Source organism: Tenrec ecaudatus, chromosome 2 (genome assembly GCF_050624435.1).
Source record: "Tenrec ecaudatus isolate mTenEca1 chromosome 2, mTenEca1.hap1, whole genome shotgun sequence".
In the NCBI taxonomy this organism is placed as follows: Eukaryota; Metazoa; Chordata; class Mammalia; order Afrosoricida; family Tenrecidae; genus Tenrec; species Tenrec ecaudatus.
The window spans coordinates 262,117,293-262,138,712 of NC_134531.1; the positions used below are offsets into that span (position 1 = coordinate 262,117,293).

General features: G+C 37.7%; 1 protein-coding gene across 1 annotated transcript; it reads left to right on the forward strand.

The window, feature by feature from the left end:
- The first annotated feature begins 3,457 nt into the window (after window positions 1–3,457).
- Window positions 3,458–21,136, forward strand: POU1F1 (POU class 1 homeobox 1). Its single transcript, XM_075543443.1, has 6 exons — window positions 3,458–3,599; window positions 6,754–6,825; window positions 15,869–16,093; window positions 17,900–18,064; window positions 18,803–18,863; window positions 20,926–21,136. Exons 1-6 carry the CDS (start codon window positions 3,458–3,460, stop codon window positions 21,134–21,136), a joined length of 876 nt encoding a protein of 291 aa, XP_075399558.1.
- Window positions 21,137–21,420: the final 284 nt, after the last annotated feature.

A 21,420-nucleotide genomic window follows, 5' to 3' on the forward strand; every position in this document is an offset into this window, starting at 1 on the left:
CCCAACAGAATGTTCAAACTATAGAACAATGTGACATATCACATTCAAGTAAAATGTTACTGAAGAACATCCAAGAGTTACGGCAGTACTTAGAGAGGGAGCTGCCAGAGGTTCAGATCAGGTTCATAAGAAGATGTAGAACAACAGATCCCTTTGCTGATGTCAGGTGGATTTGGGCTCAAAGCAGAGAATACCAGAAAGTGGTCTACTCGTGTTTTAGAAATTATGCCAAGGCGTTCAACTGTGTGGATCATAACAAACTATGGATAACCTGAGAAGAATGGGAATTCCAGAACACTACACTGATCATTTGGAATTTGCACATGGACCAAGAGGCAGTTGCGTGAACAGAACAAAGGAATACTGCATGATTCAAAATGAGGAAAGGTGCGTATCTGGCTTGTATTGAATAATTAGCAACTTTCAGTATGCAGATGACACAATTTTGAGTGCTGAAAATGAAGAGGAACTTGAAGTACTGGGTGATGAAGACCCAGGATTTACGATGTTAGGAATAACACAGCCTTAGTATGCATTGCAACTCAAAGTAAGGAAGACAAATAGCTTCACAACTGGACTGAATAGGTAACATTATTATAAATGGAGAAAAGATTGAAGTTGTCAAGAATTTTATCTGACTTGGATCCACATTCAATGCTTGTGGGATAAGCAGTCAAGAGATCAAAAGACATATTGCATTAGGAAAATCTGCTGTACAAGACCTCTTTAAAGTATTGAAAATAAACAAGTTACTTTGAGAACAATGGTGTACCTGGCCCAAGCCATATTTTCAATTGTCTCATATGTATGCGAATTTGGACATCAAATACAGAAGCCAAGGGGAATCGGTGCATTTGAATTGCAGTGCTGAAGAATGGTGGAAGTTCCATGGACAGCCAAGAGGACAAACTGATGTGGTGGCAGAAGTAAAGCCAGAGTGCTCCTTACAGGCAAGGATGCTAAGACTTGTCTTACGTGCTTTCAACCTGTTATCTAGAGAGACCACTCCCTGGAGAAGGATATTGCGTTTGGTAAGGTAAGGGGGCAGGGAAAAAGGCCCTCACGGAGCTGGATTGCCCCCATAGCTTCACCAGCGGGATCAAACATAGGAGCAATTGTGAAGCTGGGGCTGGAGCAGGCAGTGTTTCCTGTACATCAATCCATTTGATGTGGGTTAGAACCGACTTGATGAACTTACCAACTACAATATATCACAGTTTCCCACTCTGTGAATGGATTACATTAGAAGGAACTGGGTGAGTAGGAGAAATATGCGGAACAAAACTCAAAATCATAAAAATAGACCAATCTTCCTTGTCAGGGAGACCGTAGTTTAACCCCCAAGACTAAGGTCCTCAGTCACGGTGAGTGAGTCAATTAGGAACTTTCCCATGGCTCAATGTTAAGCCAAACAACAAGCCTGTCAGATGAGTAATAACGCAAGGAAAGTATCCACATCTTTAGTACCCTTGACCCTTTTATATCAAAAGGGCAGCATATACCCAAGGCAAAGTTGAGAAGGGTTAGAAAAGGAGGAGAAAGGAAAGTAGGAGACATAGGGAGGAACGAGGTATGCGCAACCTTACTGTGTGGCCATTGCATTCAACGACAGGAAGCAAAGTGTGTATGCCTTTCTGAGTGGAAGACTCTTCTCGGTCAACCTTCATCCAAGGCACAAGAAACAACTAAAAGATACATATGATGAAATTACATATACCTTAGACATTTTAGAAACATTGGTACATTTTGTGTTGTTACACAGGCTTCATGATATTCCTTCCATATCAATCGTTGATTGATATGTTTAGCTAATCGAGTCCAATGACTAAACGACCATTGGAAAACTCTTAGGGGCAGGTTTCAAATCCTATTTACTCTAACTATTGTTCGTCTTTTAAAATATATAATTTATTTTATTTAATGTCTCTGAGAATATGCACATAAAACATAGGCCAATTCTACAATTCTAAATGCATAATTTAGTGCATTTTATTAAATTATTTGACTTGTGCGCTCCCTCGCACCCTCCCTTTCTGATCTTTCCCCAACTATTAATAAAAATTCAATGTATCCCAAGTTCCCTATCCAACCTTTGAAGTGGCTCTTGTCAAATCTATCATCTAGCTAGATCTTAAAAGAGCTTAATACTCAAGGCAGACATTCTTTATTAGTTAAGCAAATTACTATTTTTGATTTTGAGAAGTCTTTGGAGTATTTTTTATACGTGACTCCTAATAAACTTATATTTTAATTTTGTTGGAAAATTTATCTTATTAACATATTGAGAAATCACTATTTTATAGGTGTGAAGCTTGAGAAGTAGGATGTTATAAGAGAATAATGTTTGTGTCCCCAAAACCTTATTCTCTCGTTGAAAAAGACTAATATATGTAACCTCAAAGCACAGACTTTGAAACTGTGAAACACATGATCAAGTATTTTCATGCAATAACTAATGATTTGAGCAACATTATAACTTCTCTTTCTCCAAATATATCAAATGTCTTAATTTTGTATTCATATTGCTTTTTTCCTAGTTTCTATTTATGATGCAATTTGGTTTTCATGGTTTCTCACAACTGTGCATCCCTAGTTAATAACACTTTCACTTATATTTAACCATAGACCATTCTCTCGACATAAAATTAGAATCTTACAATCTTACTATAATCAAGTTAATTCCAATGCATCGCAACCCCATAGAACCAGAATACAACTGCCCCTGTGGATTTCCAAGAGTCTCAACTTTCTTCCTGGGAGCAGGGGGTACATCCAAACAGCTGACCTTGGAAACTGTGAGAAGCAACTCGATGAGTCTGTCTTTTTGTCTGGGTCTCATGCGTTTTCTGCCTTTGACAGGGTACACTCACCACGTTTTAATTGTTCTCTTTGTAAAAAATATTTTGAGTTTTCTTTTTAACAGGATTTCACTTTACACAGATTCCATCTTCCGCAGGTTTGACTGTATATGCAATTATCTTGTTTCATGGTATTTTGCAGGTTTAATGAGAAACTGGCATTTCAAAACAGCTACTCATATGCGCATTTGTAGTGACCTTCATAGCAAAAAGACACCTGCTTTTTTTGTCCTAGCATTATTTCTTAGAGGGGTGCCTTTTCAGCATTCTTTTCTAAAAAACACGGATTACTCAAAGTGCCAAATAAAGTTGCAGATTTTTGCTTTTAGGATTATACCTGAAAACCAGGAATATGTTTGGGACAAAAAGAGGGCAGTCTAGATTGATAAAGCAATACTCCTGGGAAAAGACTATTAACATGTATAAAGGGATTTCCCTGCTGTATAAATACCTGCACAAGCCCTCCTGGTGCTTCAGAGCCCTCCTGATGTATATATGCAGGTAGTGAGAAGTGAACCGGTCTTTTGAGACGATAAGGTTACAAAACTCTCCTTCTGGGAGCAGTGGTCCGACTTAAGTGTCCTACGCTTCTTGTGGGAATGAGTTGCCAACCTTTTACTTCAGCTGACGCCTTTATACCTCTGAATTCGGACTCTTCTGCAACGCTGCCTCTGATAATGCATCACAGTGCTGCGGAGTGCCTACCAGTCTCCAACCACGCCACCAATGTGATGTCCACAGGTACTAACTAACTCGGATACAGTTTACATGGACTGGGCCTAAAGATGCCAGAATCAATTATTTGAGTCTTATTGATGTAGGATTGATTTGCTTCTTCTGTTTGTCCCTTTCTATATAATTTGCTTTAAATTAAATGTTAAGGAAATTCGAGGCACCAAAATACCTACAAAAAATTTCAATCGCGTCTAGTAAATACAGTAATTTAAATTATTGCTTGCTTTATTTATAAAGAAAAACTGTTTTATACAACAGAACACAATGAGCTTGGAATTTTTAATATGAAAACAATTTTAATGGTAATATTTATGGATGGAGTACAAAAATTAAAAACATCAAAATGGTATGCTTAAAAGGTGCTACTACTTTATTTAGAAAAAAATTTTTGATTTTTAATTTCCCATTACATATGCTACTGTGTCTTAAAAATAGTCATAAACCACAATTGAATATTAGTAAATATCTTCAATAAGGAATTTCAAAGAATAGAACAAATACACTTTAGTGAACTTCTCTTTTAGTATAATACAAAACCCAAATATCAAAGCTAGAAACAGCATAGCATTTAGCTCCCAAGAGTTGAGTTAAATCTTCCCAAGATTATCTTTGGAAGAGATTTGAACTTCTAACAGTTACAATATTTGATTTAAATAACACTTTTAAATCTCTTTTAAGTAGAGAATTCAGGTATCTTGCCTCAAAATAATCAACCAAATAGGTAGGTTTTTCTAATGAATACTATCTTTGATATAGAAATAAAAATTAAAGTTTTTTTAAAGTAGATTTATAAATGGACAAAGCCCCAATTTGAGTAACCCTCTCTCATTAAAATAGCAATATAGAATTAATTTATATTTATTGTAAGTGCTATCTCCTTCACATTTAGAAATAAAAATAGAATTTTAAATATTTACATGTAAAATTATGTGTGTGTATGTGTGTGTCTGGCATCAGTCTTGAACTAAATTTAAAATAACTTAGAAATAAAATACCTGGACACAAATGATATCATTAATGCGGATTCTTTCTTTTTTATTTACCAGATAGTCCCATAACCTAAAAGGTACTAATGGAAGTATGTTTCATATTTTATAGTTTTACAACATACATATTTTTAGAAAATATAATAGTAGTTTTCTCCCCAAAAGTATTTTTAATAAATCTAAACGATTGACACACAATAGGAGTGTATTCCAAATCAAAGCTGCCCTATGGGACCAAGGAAATCAACAGAGGTTCTAAGGACGTAAGCTTTACAGTGGCAGACTGCGACTCCTTTATCCTGTGCACCTGGGGTGTTCACATTGCTGGCCTGCCAGGTAGTGCTTAGTCCTGTGGCAACAAAACTCAATTTAGATCTCCTATGTTATTCAGATTGAGGATGTAAATAAAGATACAATGTTTCTCTAACCCCCCTGAGTATGAAATGTTTTTGACAATCAAGGTAATAAAATTTAGAATTGTGTGATGAGATAGTAATATCAGGTTTGAAATTCTAATTATTTAAAAGTTAATTAAACGGATATAGCAAAAGCATATAAATAAAAACTATTGAAGACTTGGAAGTGAAAATAAGTAAAAATAAAGAAAACTAAGATAGCATCCTAAATCTGTATTAAAAGATTATAGCATTGATTTATAGTTTTTCCATAAAATATTTTTGTACTTCTAATTGTCAGAGTTAGAAACTAAAGGAATACATTTTGTAATCGGAAGAACACCTGGGTGCTAACTGTGGTTCAAGATTATTGCTTTACTTTGGAATGAGTAGTATGATATTTTTACATGTAGCGATAATAAGACAAAATAACTTCAGTGATTTTGTGAGTTACAACATGAAAACTTATGCAGATACTAAAAACTGGTCAAAACTTTCTATATTTAAAAAATGTTTTCATTTCTAAAGCGGTTTCATATCTTTAATTTGCAGATTATCTAATGTCTAGAATATCTAACTTTTCTAAAAGACTTCAATTATATTAATTATACTTTATACTATACTTATTTTTAAAGATGCAATTATGTTAGTTAAACATTAGTGCTATACACAGATATAAAGGAAATTAAAATAACATATGGATTTGTAGTTTTACTATGAATAGTCCGTGGTTGTCTAAGTCCTCTTGGTGATTAGCCTTTAAAGCTTAATAAAGTTCACTCATTTAAATTTATGTTCAAAATAAACATTGATTCAAAGAGTCAAAGAGGTATATGACTATTGTTAATGAGATCATATTTATTTCATTTAACAATTATGCGTGTCAAGTCACTCAACAATCGATTAGGATTTGTTTAATGAGCTGTCATTAGAATTGTTTAATTGAATGTGTGGTTCACAGAGAACCTATACTATATTTGTATGCAAAGAGCACATGCATTATAAGGTTTTTGCAGCCCATACAGCAACCCCTTCAAATACTGCATATTACATGCATGTGCAGGACATCTGTGAGGCATATTAAGTACAAAACAACCGGTGACTTCAAGGTTTCACTAGCAACATAAACATACATACATACATCGTCACAGTTTGTTATAACACCCTGAATATAGTGGAGTTTATGCTTGTGCCCAAGAGGAAGTTAGTTGCTCTCCCATGTCTTATTTGATTGAAGATTTTGGATGGGGGAAATATAAATAAATAGATAAGACTGGTCAAGCTTAGTTTCAGAATCAATTCTTCCTGAAACACACACAGGCACAGGCACACATGCACCACACACACACACACACTTTATAAATACTATGTTAAATAAAAAATTTGAAGTAATTCTTCTAGTCAGTTTATTTCAACATCAATATTGAATTGGACCTACAAGGATACTGAGAATTTCAAAGAACCAAGATTCAAATTGGTCAGGCACATTTTCATGGGCCATGAGGATAATTCATGGATGGTGATTTATATTCTTATTACTTGAGCTAAACCTTGATGCCTAATTTTAACCAACTAATCAGAGAACTTTTCTCCAAAATGAGGAAAAAGTATTGGCATATAATATCAACTTAAAAACCCACAAAGGCATATATACTGAAAGTGAAACAAATTTGTCTTCCATCCTCCTACATTTTCTTACCAACCCAATGTATTTTGTCTTTCATCCAAACACTAAATGCCTGCCTACACATTTCTCGGTGACAACGATGGGCAACGCAGCAACGGGACTACACTATTCTGTTCCCTCCTGTCATTATGGAAACCAGGCTTCGACATATGGAGTGATGGCAGGTAAGGAAGACAACCCTTTGTGCATGAGATTGCAGAGGAGAACACTTTGGTATGTGAGATGGTAGAGGAGAACATTTTGGTGGACATTCTGGGCCTTACGGAATGAGGACCAGAGCATGTCTTACAATTTACCTTGAAACTTTCTGTTGAAACAACTGCTGATGGAGATCTTTCTGTTACTGTAGTAGTCATATCAATTTTCTCAGAGATTGTAGTGGTGACAGCTGATGACTTCTAGATCACCCTGAACTGCTCTGCTCCTTGACTTCTGTGCTTGCTTTGTGTACCAAATTGCTAGCTGTCACTTCTTAATGGTGTGGTTGGGCTTGTCTCCGGTAATATTTGGAAGCCACTACCCACCTTTAGCTATTTCCATTTAAATGATCTAAAATAAAGTTTAGTTCTTCAGTTGCATTAGTCATATTTCAAATACTCTACCTTTTGAGGTTATTATATCGGACAGAATAAGTGTATAGACTATTTCCAATTTCCCAACATTCCTTCCGGATAAGTAACCTATGAAGATAGCAGACACTGATTGAGGGCTTTCATAAAGGTTGCTTGAGGAATTGGATGTCCTTCATAATTTTCTTCTGAGTATTAGCAGAGAGAAAAAAAATGTTAGATATTTGAGTTTCCCTCTGAAAAAAATGAAACTTCACGATACCAAACATACCTTCTTATTTATTGCCACTTGTGTGAAGTCACTGCTAGCACGGTATTTCATCGTAAAATTCACTATTTAATTTCAGAGTATTGCTAAGGTAAAATTTTTAATTACTTACAAAGTACATAAATTTTTGTGTATCATTATTTGTTAGTTGTTTATATTATCTCTTTGATTGTTTGTACTTATTAATCCAATAAAGTGATAATTCAAAATAGAATGACAATAAGCTACCTTATTAGTGTGTATATGCAATATGTGTATACTCATATGTGTATGTGACATTGACAGAGAAACATACATGAAAGAAATATTTTCTAACTGAATTGTATTTTGCTGTAATCCAGAATAGGTAATGAAATAAAACTGATCTTTTCCTCTAATTTGAAAGTTAGAGTGAATAAAGAAATGTGTTCATGTATCTTGATTTTTCTCAAAAATTTCTCAGTTTAATATACATTAAAAACTTTAAAGTAAATAAAATGTCAGAAAAATAATGATTTACGCTCTCTCAAGTAGAAACTCTTTACTTCAGAATAGACTAGTTTTTAACTACATTTATGGCAAAAAGAAGACTGGTATCCGTTTCTAGTGACCTATAAACAGTGATGTTCTCTTTAATAACTAAAATAAAGAAGAGCCATAACTTTTCTCCCTCTTTGAAAACTAGTCATTTAATTATTTTAAATTCATAGGTATTGAAAATAACACCTTGCAAACTCCCAGGAATGAATTTGTTTCATTGTAAATAAAAGCACGGGGTGCATGACAGCAACGGAGTTTCAGGTAGCACTGCTTTGGCTATGTCTATTAGCGATGCTAAGCACATGCCTGTGTGCTGTACTCTCCTTAAAGAAAGGCTAACAGTCATTCCCGGCCATTTCCATGAACCACGTACATTTTTAGATGTGTACTCTCATCCTACATAGAAACAATCACTAACAAAGGATTGGAGTTAGCCAAAAGTAAAATCAGTCATAGACCTGGGACTAATAATCTCTTGCTCAAACACCTTCAGATAGTTTTTTCTACCACTTTTCTCACCAACAAATCAAAATGAGCATTGCTGGCCTAGCGAGTTTTCAAGGGTCCTGAGAATTCTAGTATCTTTCCCTGCTTCTCAAGAGATCGGGTCCATGTTCATATTGTGAGTCAACATGCAGCTTCGACCATGTAGGGACGAGCTCCCTCAAGCTGGCATTCAGCCAATCCTAATTGCTTCATCCCTCTCTCACACTCAGTAAGAAGGAGAGATCCCTGAAACGGCCTTTAAAATGACTCAACCCCTGCCTTTGTCACCATCGAGTAAAATGGTAACACACAGCCTTAAAATAAAATTGTATATATTTTGTCACTAAAGGGAATAAACTTACCATGGCAAGAATAATCCGTGGTTATATGTGAATATTTTTGAGTCTGCCTCCTCATTTGTTGAAATGTCCATACTCGGACATATATTTAGTATTTGCGTTAGTTTCATGGCAGATTAAATCTCATGGCACTGTATCTCTCCTGCTTACATGCCTAGAGAAGCTGCACAGATGGGGTTTAAGATAAAGTCAGATAGAAGAGAAAAAGAAAAAAGCATGTAGTAGACAGTCCGATGGGTCATTGGAATCCTCCCGTATTCTCAAGGTGGTCTAATTATCCGCTTTCACAAAATCGACAGAGCATTCTGTCCTCAACAAGCTCAAAGACAGGTGTAGTGTCCCATCCATAAACGAAAGTGAGGGTCTCTTTCTAAAGCCGTGAAATTACTTTATCTAAATATGGTTACTTCGTTACCTATACTCTTACATTGACATTTAATCCGAGCATTCTATTCAATGAATAACCCACTGGAAGAGAGCTAGTGTTCAGGTTGAGGGAAGGAACCATATCAGATGACTGTAAAGTCATGGCCTTGGTGTGGGCATCCCCCAAATCGTGGCTAATCGCAAGCAATGGACCACCCATACATTATGTATGCACCTTGCGCAGAGCACTACCCCTGTAGGATCGACCACTTCATATTTATGCTGGCTGGCTATTGCAACGCTATGGATGTTAAGCTCTGACAGATTTATCCCAGTTCATCTTGACTCTCGCCTCTAATCTTCACTTCAGATACACTTGATCCTAATCCTCTTTCTATAACTTTCGCTCTTGAACATTTAGATACTTTGATAAGCCCGAACAAAAATGCATTATAAATTCTCTTTTTGATAAATATACAAAAATAAATAAAATAAGCTAACAATAAAAAAAACTTGGCAAAACTCATATTCTTGCGTATCTGAGATTGTTTCTCTTCTCTAGCTTCTAAAGCAGTGGGGTGAAGACACAAACACAGTGGGCTGCCCACCCCATCATCCCCTGTCCTGTAGAAACGGTTTAAACCAGACTCGACGTCATGTATGTTAAAACCAACATGATTTCCTGGTACACCACCAAACCAAGTGTGTTTCTTTCTTAAAGATTAATTTTCAGAGAGAATTAAGAAAGCCACAAAAATTGTATTTGAGAATTAAAAACAACAACAAAAACACTGCCTTCAAGTTGATTCTGACTAGTGGCCCGGTTCCTGGCTTTCTGAGACTAAACCGTTCCGGGTCAGACAGCCGTGGTTTACTCGTGCTCTTTGCCCCAGACGTGACAAATAAGGTCGAAGGGGCTGGGCAGGACGTGCCCTTCCCCCCACCCCCCAAGGCACCAGAGGGGACACCTATGCTTGGCACGGAGGAGCGGCCTGGTTTAGAGCGCAGTTCTTCATCCTTCTGTCCCTTGGTCCTTCCTTTTATGGTGTGTTTACATGGACCTGAAATGCGTTCAAATCCATCAGCTGCACCTCGGGAGAAAGACGAGACTTTCTAGTCCCATGAAGAGTTACGTCTCCGAAACGCACCGCCGTTCTACCGCACGCTAGACGGTCATGGTGCGTCCTCCGCGTGCACTCGAGGGCAGCGCGTTTGCAGCTCTCTGCTGCAAAAACGCAATTCTGCAATTGCAGCCACTGTGCAATCAGAGACGATATAATAGAGTGAACGTGTGCGGCTCTGTTCCAGTAAAACTCATACTCCAAAATCCAGCTGTAGACCCTGGATGGACAGTACTGACCACTGAACGGAGGTGAAATGATTACTCACAAAAACCCGAAAAAACAAACTCACTGCCATCTAGTCGATGTCCACTCGCGCGACCCCGGGACAGCGTAATACTGTCCCTGTGAACTTCCGACAGAGTGCCTCCTTACCAGAGAAGAAAACCCCATCTTATTCTCACAGAACAGCTGGGGATTTCGAACTGCTGGCCTTGCATTTAGCAACCCAAAGCATAACCTCTGCGTCAGCAGTTCAGTTTTATTTGGAGAGTAAAGAGTAAAATAAATAGAAGTTCAAAACGCTTAGGTTCTTATGTATGTCTAGCGCAAGGTGTTGTATTTTACCTTGGCCTTGCTTCTGTTTGTGGCTTGAAGGCCTCAAAGCCCACAAGCTCCGGGGTGTGGCCAAGCGAGCGTCGCTCACAGTCCTGTGGACGACATGCAAACGGGAGTCAGCACGTCAGAGTCCCAGTTAGCTCCTTCTGCCTCCCCAGTGCCTGCTTTAAAGTATTTACTTCTTTTCCTCTCCCGTTTCCACTGCATTTCCTCGACACAAAAGTATATACAGAACAATCCGGAACGTTGATGGAGCATGGAACCTCAATTCCACAGGCATGTTTGGGATTGTAAATCATGCGCCAACACTAGCAAATAGATTAAGCAGGCACCTGCTTACGCAGTGTTCTGGAGAATGTTTGCAACCCTTTAACTGCTTTTCCGTCTTTTAAAAAATATTAATGACCAAGGCTTTAAACAGAGTTTTAAAAATGTTTTTCCCTATTGGCCATATTAATCACCCTCCCTTCTCCTCCAAATGCACGCCATATCCCAGAGAGAGCAGTTTGTTTGGATCTACTTGAAGCTGCCACCATGAATTTCGGTTTGAGGTTAGTTCCAGGAAACCTATGTTCCTAAAGATAATTGTGGGCATTTATATTTAATGAAAAAGGAATCAGAATCATAGATGGAGATTTTCTTTTTGGTTTGGGATGCTCTCAACCTTTTTACATGATGTTTCCTGTGTACTTTAGAGAAACTGCACTCTAATTGATTCTCTAAACATTCACTTTTCCAGGCTATTTATAAGGTATAAACTACCTGTATCTGGAACGAAGGGTAGTAGAAATGTAATATTTTAATTAAACATTTTTTGCCTAAAATCATTTTATTTATCTAGCCAAATGCATTTCGAGTACAGGAGAAGCCCTTGAAAGCGCATCACTTTACCTTTCCTGAGTGCAGACAACCTGGAAAAGGAACCAGGCAATTTTTCAGATGTGTCTTAACGCAGTGCTTACTGGCCCGCAGTTCTGGTTTCACCTGCAAAGCTTGTTCATGTGACACCTAAGGAAAGTTCGATTACCAAATTATGAATTGTGGGGGAAGACATATGTTTTTCTCACTTTATTTGTTTATGTAAGGATAACACAGGAAAAACGAAAATAACACAGGAAAATAATAACACAGGAAATAACACAGGAAAAACGAACTCACACAAAGTGTTGCGGAGATTTGCAGTAGTAACGGTACAGGTTTGGGGGAAGAAACAATGAGAGTAATGATCGAGATTACTGACAATTCAGATGTATGGTGACTTTATGTGGAAGAAATTCGACGAACTAGTTATGCGCAGTCAAAATAACATGCCATAGATTAAATAAATTATTTTAAGTGTCTTAAATATATTACATGTACAAATGCAAACAGAAGCCTATATTCTTCTCTCTGAAAGGTATTTAATCATTAAGTATATCCAGTGACACCTGATATTTCTAAATGATGATAGAAGTGTTTTTTATATATTAAAAAACTCTGAAACAACAAAATAGATTAAGCAAATGATAAAATCTATGTGCTTATTTTCTTTATTCATGTGTATTTTCTTTTACTCCAAAACACCAAACTCAAAGCTAATAGAAAGCTAAAAATATAACCCAAAGCAATAAATAGGTTTAAATGAGCTCATAAATGAACAATTGCTTCAACGGCTCTACATATTTGTTTCTGAGCAGAACACATTAAAGCATGGAATTGATGGAAACTTTTAAAAAAAATGTACTTGAAAGATAATGAAAAACCACTGCCATAGAGTTGGTTTGAACTCATATTGATCTTATATAGGGTTTCCAAGACTATGAATCTTTATGGGAGGTGACAGACTCATCTTTTGCAGAGGACAAGCTGTGGGTTTGAACTGCTAACCCTGCAGTTAGCATTCCCATGTTCACCTGACAGTCTCACCAGGCTCCAAAACAATAATGGTTTCATACAAATCATTTGCATACCCGTGGAGCAGCCATGTTTAATTTCTCCTATTGTATGTTACATCTCGCTTCCCTGGTCGTTTGTTTCAGTATAGTCTAATACTATAGTCTATTGGATCCCTCTAGTCAGTAGATTCCTACACATAGTGACCCTGTGCTGCAGAGTAGAGCTTCCCTGGTCGTTTGTTTCAGTATAGTCTAATGCTATAGTCTATTGGATCCCTCTAGTCAGTAGATTCCTACACATAGTGACCCTGTGCTGCAGAGTAGCGCTTCCCTGGTGGGGTTCGGAGGCGTTCTGCCTTTCTCCTACAGAGCAGCTGGTGGTGTCTAAGGAGCCTGCAGTCAGCTGGCCCATTTGACACCCACGCACCACCAGGGGTCCTTGGTTCATTGGATAAGGGTGTGTTTTTAAATTAGGGATTCTCATTTAGAAGGGAAACCTGGTGACACCCTGGGTAAATGCTATGCTGCTGAGTAATCAGTGGTTCCAGCCCACCAGCCATTCTCAGTGAGCTTGGGTGAAGGAGTTACAGCCAGGAAACCTGGCAGCGGTGTTCTACTCTGACCTACACAGTTACTACGAGTAGGAATCGACCCAGTGGCAGTATGTTTGGTTTCTGTAATCACATATGAATAATGCCACTTGACAATTGGCTGATTTATACTCTTCTTTTCTCATTACATATTTACATATTAATATAAGATATATAGTCTGACACAATGTTATTATGCACATTTGATTTATGAAAGTACTTCCGAAGAAACTATAGCCATCACGTATTTTTAGTAAGTTTCTAAGAATAATTATTATGTGTATTTGGTAGTCATTTATTTTGGTTTAAATATTTATTCATACTTATAAGCAAAATGATTAGTTTCTCAATATTTTACTTCATTAAGTTGTCTCGGCTATACAATGTATCATTAAATATAAATTAGAATTAACTTGCTACCAATAAAAAATCATAATATACTGATGAAGGAAACATAAACAAAATGTGTTGGAATTTTGCTAGCATATCATTATCTTACTCATATTCCTCAAATGACATAGACTTTTCTCACAAAGGATAAACACCAGAAGTACTATGTGTTTATTTGTTGTTGTTTTTGATTGATTGCTTGTTTGTTGCACTTGCTCTGTGACTTATCTTTAACCCACACATAAAAGTTAATCTTCTATTCTTATGGGAGGATTATCTATTATACTTTAAATTGCATTTTCCTTTATGGATTTTTTCTTTTTTTGTTTCTCCTTAAGTTATGATTAAGAAGTGATTCCATTACATTTTACATTTTTCCAGAAGTATTGTTGCAAACTTTCTAAGGGAACTTTTAAAGTGACATTTTTTAATGCTTATTAAATTCACCAATATATTTGCTGTCGTTGTTTGAAGCCATGAAATCCATTCTGACTCCAAGTGACCCCAAGGGACAGAGTTGACCTGCCTCAGAGGATTTTTATGGAAGCATGAGATCAGGTCTTTTTCTTGCAGAGCGACTGGGAGATTCAAACCACCCACCTTTTGGTTTGTAGTGCAGCATTTAAGCACTGCACCGCAAATGATCCTTCAAATCTATTTAATCAAATGAATATATTTTAGATTCTCATACTTCCCCTTTTACTAGTTTTTGTTAATTTTTAAAAAATTATGATTATTTCTCATTAAAATGAAGTACCTACAAATTAAAGAGTGAAGCTTTAAAAATATTGTACAATTAATTACACCAATATGGGAAATTTTCTAGGCACAATACTTAGTCTACTTCCTTATTTATAAGAGGTATCAGAGACTATGTGTTTAATGAATTAAAAGCAGAGGCTAGCACATACGTTTTGATTAGAACTGTCTCTGATTCCCAGCAATGGGTGAAATTGCTACATTTCCAAGAGAATTTGCTTCCTTTTTTTTAAATTATTTGCAATCTCATACACATATTTTCCTTTTTTTGGTTTGTATTTTTGCTGCTCTATGGGAAGTGGAAAATAATGACTTACATTTATATTAAGCTGCTGTGGCTTCTGCCTAGAAGGATTGACTGGCTATAACAAAGTCTGTAAGACAGAGGGTGTCTGTGCAGCATTTCATGGAAGAAAGATGTGGCAATCTGCTTGTGTAAAGACTGAATGCCTTTGGGACAGTTCTACTCAGTCCTATAGGGCCACTGTAAGTCCGAATGGAGAGGGAGGCAAAGGGGTTGGTTTGGGTTTGGCTGGCATAATAAGGAAGCCCAGTAGCTCAGTGTTTAAGCACTAGGATGCTTCTATATCTAGTCAGTTCTATGATTTGAACTTAACCGCCTCCATGGAAGAAAGATGTGTTAGTCTGGGTGCTTTAGAGAAACAAATCCACAGAAACTCATGTATAAGAGAGAGTTTTATATAGAGGTTAAGTGCACATCAAGAAAACATCCCAACTCAGTGTTGCCCAAACCCACAAGTCCAACATTAACCCATGTGTCTGCCGCCGCCATAAAGTCCTCCTCCATCTCACAAAACACACACAATGACGCCGACTGCAGGAGGAAAGCCAAGTCAGTGAACGTGTAAGCATCTCAGCGCTGACAGAGGTCTCCACATGGCTGCTCCAGCATCCAGGGCTGCATCCGGGTAGGTCCATGTGGCTTCTCTTCAGGGATGTTTTGCAGGGAGTGAGCCTTGCAAGCTGAAGCAGGGAACTGGCTAAGGCAGCTGCACCCTGGTCTGACCATCACAAAGCAAGAGACCTGAGAACTAGAAAGGCAAGACTCACTGAGCCATTTATCCCTCCGCCCTTCAATTAACCCCACGTGTTTATCGGTCAGGTTGGCACAATAAATTAACTACCTCAAAAGAGAAGGCATTCTGCCTCTATCAAACACAAAGCTGTAGAAATTCTACTGGGGTAGTTCTACTCTGTGCTAAAGGGTCACTAGTTTGGTCAGAGGATAATGAGCTCTTGAGGAGCGGAGCCCTTGCTTATTGTAAATACATAAAAGAAAATTGCAAACGACTCTCCTTCTCTTTCCTTTTTCTTTCTTTACATCTAGGTAGCCTAACCCCGTGCCTTTATAAGTTTCCTGATCACACCTTGACTCATGGATTCCCTCCCATGCACCAGCCTCTCCTGGCAGAGGACCCGACAGCTGCCGAGTTCAAGCAGGAACTACGACGGAAAAGTAAATTGGTGGAAGAGCCAGTGGACATGGATTCTCCAGAAATCAGGGAACTTGAAAAGTTTGCCAATGAATTTAAAGTGAGAAGAATTAAGTTAGGTATGGGTTTTTTATGGACAATGGGGACAATAGCTTGGTCTGCAAACCATACACTACATTGGGAGGGGGGTTGTTCACAAAATTTGTGGGAAAAGGGAATTGAAAGGTAACAGAATTTTACTTTTTGAATGCACCTTCTGAAGCCCAATCATATTACTGCTAAAATTCATATTACTGTTACAATTCCTTTATTTTTCTCACAAGTCCAACATTGCTCTCCTTTCACAGATTTAAGCTAGATGATAAAGATAAAATATCCCCTTAATTTCCTTGTCCCTTCTTAATAGCCCAAAGCATAGATTTTCAGATCAATGTTATTTTACATTCAGATGGTTCAAAATAATTAACAGGTAGATTGTGACGTGTTTCTCTTCTGCTGATCTTTCTTTTGTTCATCAATGTTGTTTCAGTTTTATGTGTTCTTTCAGAGATTCTTTTGCAGATCTGTCACACCCTATTTTACAGATCTACTGTGATTTATTTAACCAGCTTCCTCCTGGTAGAATTGAGACTGACTCAATATTTTTTTTCCATATTGAAAATACTGTCACAATGATTAACCTTAACTCATTTACACCTACGTAAATACATGCAGAGGAGATATATTAAAAGCAGAATCACTGGGTCAGAGTATGTGTACTGGTCATTGTGGTAGCCTTTCTCAAATTGTTCTCATTTTTACCTTTACTGCTGCATCTCCTCTTATCTGAACAGTGACTGGCACACAGGTAAGTGAGCAGGTGTTGAAGGAACATATGCTGTGAATCCGATTGTTTAAAGGGGCACCTCACTGTAATGTCATTCCAAATTTCTCTTCTGGAGTGAAGAACGCTTTCTTACGTGATTGACAGCCACTTGTGTTTCCATCTCTTTGAACTGTTCAGTCTTTTTTCATTTTCTGAAGTGATTTTACCATAAAGTAACCATCACAATTAGCAGAAAATTCATGAAGTAGTATGAAAAAAATTGAAAATTATACTCAAACGTGTGTGCTAATGGAATAGGTCATAGGTAAAGACCATAACTTCATAATGATATTCACTGATGGGCATCATATGTAGTCAATTTATACATATAAATATATAGCCTTAGGCCCTGAGATAGTATGCAGCTATTCTATGTAAGAAAGCAGTATGCATTTTCAAACCGTTTATTTTCAGCGTGCTATTTTATTGATGTGAATGTTTCAAACTAGGTGTTGATGATTCATATCAACCTGTATTCTTTAAAAAATATAATCATCAACGAGAATACTTTTTCCAAAGATAGAAACTTCACCAGCTGGTAAAAGATATGGGCTGAAAAGGATACATAAAACATTGGGTGATTATAGCCTAGAAAGAAACATTTCTGAACACATATTTTGAGTAAATAAGCATTTTTAATTTGGTATATTTAGCAATATAATGAATTTTTTCCCTTAAAATCGAGGTTAAAATATCTTATGGTGCTATAGTAAGTAATATAGATTCTTTAGAAACATTATCAGGCATTTAATATTAATAATAAAAAGAACAAGGATTTTTAAGTGTGTTAGTAAGTGATTATATGACACATATCTAGTTTGGCTAAGTATTATGAATGGCAGATGCTTCTATATGAATTCTCTGTCTTTCTCGAAAAAGTAACATATGAACAAGGAGGGATTTATTTTTGAAACACTGGGCAGTCCTATTTTTGGATTTTACAAAATATTGCAAATTTCCAACAAAAATATGCTTATGAAAGACTTAATAATCGACAAAGAAAGACATGCAAATTGTGTGGTCATAAAGCCAAATGATGGTTTCTCTTGTCTTTTCCCAGGCTACACCCAAACAAATGTTGGCGAAGCTCTGGCAGCTGTGCATGGCTCTGAATTCAGTCAAACAACCATCTGCCGCTTTGAAAACCTGCAGCTCAGCTTTAAAAATGCATGCAAACTAAAGGCAATATTATCCAAATGGTTAGAGGAAGCTGAGCAAGTAGGAGGTACTAACGCTGTATTTCTGAAGTCACAGCTAGTTTATTCACCTCGCAGTAATAAATGCAATCTGTAGACATGATACTACAGCAACAAGTTGGTGGTTCCTTTACTTTTTTGTCAGTGAAAAAGAACCACATTTGTATATTCTACTTAAAAAGTGTGAAAACGCAACGCAAGTATGAAACTCAATTCATGAGAAGGTGAACAGAGAAGGAGATGTAGAAGGATAGCTCACCAGTTATGTGGCTTGGTGCAAGGAAATGACTGTTTTCGCTTGACCATATTCAGATGTCTGTACCATACACACAGAGATGCTGTACTGTAGCAAGCCACGCGATACGAATCACCGAACTACACCTAGATCGCCTCCCTTAGCCTAGCTGTGGAGCATGCACACATTAGCTTACCACGCGAACAACTAGACGTTAGTGTGAGGAAATGCTCTACTCCCACTACATGCCAAGGCTGAGTAAAGAGAATGGTTTACAAAGCATTTAGAGCGAGTCTTCCAACCACAGTAATGTCTTATTTATAAATTATTGTCTTTGCAAAGATAATATTTATTCCTGTATTTAATTTTCTATAGATTATAACAAAATATCATGCACTGTAGACATTTAAAACTCATTTACAGTGATTTTAGTTTTCATTATTTTACTACCAAATTGACACCTAAATTAGACAGATTAAAAAAAATCAACCTGTTATCTTAAAAATAATTACCCATGTTTTCCCTATTCCAGCTTTATACAATGAAAAAGTGGGAGCAAGTGAAAGAAAAAGAAAACGGAGAACGACTATAAGGTTTGAAATATTCAAAATCACTGAGGAAGGAAAATACATTTAAAAGTGGAATGAATATTGTGTGTGACATGGATGCAACCTAACAGATAAATGCAATTGGAATCAAATCCATTGAAAAAAGGGAAATTTTTTAAAAGATGATGCAGGATTTAATAGCTTAAGGAATGGAGAGCTAATAATTTTTAGCATTTAGTGACATGTGTGGGTTGTTTGATACAAAAACACTTCCCATTCATAAGTTTTATATAAAGACAAAAACACAACAATCACTTCTGAGAAAGTGGCATGCCTGCAGTGTTGGCCCATTTAAATTCTTGCTCTGGCAATATCGTATTATTTGAATAAAAAAGAAAGAAAGACGAGAAATAAGGATTTCACTCTTTTGAAATCCAACGTGAGTCTACGCTTCATATTGCAGAGAGGTGTTATCACGTCATGGTTCCTACTGGTGTTGGCAGAAGGCCCTGGTGGCATGGTGGGTTACACATTGAGCTGTTAACTGCAAGATCAGCAATTCAAACTGCCCGCCTCCTTCTTGGGAGAAAGATGAGGCTTTTTACTCCCGTAAACAGTTAGTCTCAGATCAGGCTGATCGCAATTCTAATTTACAAATCCGGCTAGACCAGAAAATGTACACTGGTACAGACAGGAACTGGAAACACAGGGAATCCGGGCCGGATGATCCCTTCAGGACCAGTGCTGAGAGTGGTGATACCGGGAGGATGGAGGAAGGGTGGGGTAGAAAGGGGGAACCAATTACAAGGATCTACATTTAACCTCCTCCCTGGGGGACGGACAACAGAAAAGTGGGTGAAGGGAGACATTGGATAGTGTAAGATATGATTTATCAAGTGTTCATGAGGGAGGGGGCAGCGGGGAGGGAGAAGAAAAATGACGAACTGATACCAAGGGCTCAAGTAGAAGGCAAATGTTTTGAGAATGATGATGGCAACAAATGTACAAATGTGCTTGACACAATGGATGGATGGATGGATGGATGGATGGATGGATGGATGGATGGATGGATGGATGGATTGTGATAAGAGCTGTATGAGCCCCCAATAAAATGATTTAAAAAATAAGAGTCTTAGAAACCCACGGGGGTGGGGACAGCTCTAGCCTGTTCTTTAGGGTTGCCAAGCTGTGCGTTAGGCCTTGGGCTACTACCATAAGGTAGCAGCTCAAACTCACCAGCAACTCCGAGTGAGAAGGATGTGGCAGTGTGCTCCTGTCAAGATTTATAGTTTCAGAACCCCTATATACAACAGCTATTTGGAATTCATTCGATAGCAATGGTTTTCTTGAGTACGGCCAACAGCCTTGCAGTGGGCCTGCAACGTGGTCATCCGAAACATATAACCACAAACGAACAGAAAAATGCACTGCGGCCCAGTTAATTCCGATTTCTAGTGACCCCACGGAGCCCTGGCCGTGTAGTGGTTACGTATTGGCCTGCCATCCCAAGGTCAGCAATTCGAAACCACCAGCTGCTTTCTACTCCCGTAAAGCGCTCCTGTAAAGCACAACTCACTAGGGTAGTTCTCCCCTGTCCTCTAGGGTCACTGTGAGCTGGCATCGACTTGATGACAGTGAGAGGGAGTTTTAAAAGGTTGTCATTTTTGCTGAAGATAATTGCCACATTTTTCTGTCGTGGACTGGCTAGTTGGTTGGGACTGGTACTCTACCGGATTATAACATGCGCAGAGGAAAAGCGAAATATGTTTTGTTTGGGTTTGTTCATCGTCCACTAGACATTCGATTTATGGTAAAGAATGTAAATGTTTCTGAACATTTAAGAACTGGGTGCCCTCTGGTGGACGAACGTGGGATAAACAAAGTCTGAACTTGGAGCTTCATTCTCCCTTTCACTACTGAGTTTTTTACCTTACAGAGACAAACTTCCAAATGTATAACAAATTGTACATTTTCCAGTATTGAAACATTTTACAAGGATCTTCAGAGTCTTTACACTTCCTTTTTGTGTTTATATTAGGGAGATTCAATCTAATTTTGAGCTGAAAGAAATCACCAAAAACAACATGCTTTCTTTTCTCCCTCCCAGTATTGCTGCGAAGGATGCTCTGGAGAGGCACTTTGGAGACCAGAACAAGCCGTCTTCTCAGGAGATCATGCGGATGGCCGAGGAACTGAACCTCGAAAAAGAAGTCGTAAGAGTTTGGTTCTGTAACCGAAGGCAGAGGGAAAAGCGGGTGAAAACGAGTCTGAATCAGAGTTTATTTGCTATTTCTAAGGAACATCTTGAGTGCAGATAAGATTCCCTTTGTTTCATAGCCATTTTCTCCATGATTAATGCCTCTCTCTCCGGCAACAGAAACAGAAGTAGAGTTATTTGGTTGCTTCAAAACTCTTTCATATCGACAGCTTTGTGCAGATTTCCTTTGCTTTAAATTATGACGACGTTGAAAACAGCTATGCTCTGAACCCACATTACACATTTTAACACAAAGATACTAATAGAAAAGAAATGTCTCTCTGTCTCAAGCCCTTCCACCCACATGCACGTAGCTAAAGACTGTCTTCAGGAAAGATGCGCTCA

Excerpts from the sequence above, each read along its gene's own strand:
- POU1F1 (XM_075543443.1), top strand. The coding sequence starts at position 3,458 with ATGAGTTGCCAACCTTTTACTTCAGCTGACGCCTTTATACCTCTGAAT. Across the intron at positions 3,600-6,753 it reads CACCAATGTGATGTCCACAG|CAACGGGACTACACTATTCT; the intron begins GTACTAACTAAC and ends TGGGCAACGCAG. Across the intron at positions 16,094-17,899 it reads AGTGAGAAGAATTAAGTTAG|GCTACACCCAAACAAATGTT; the intron begins GTATGGGTTTTT and ends GTCTTTTCCCAG.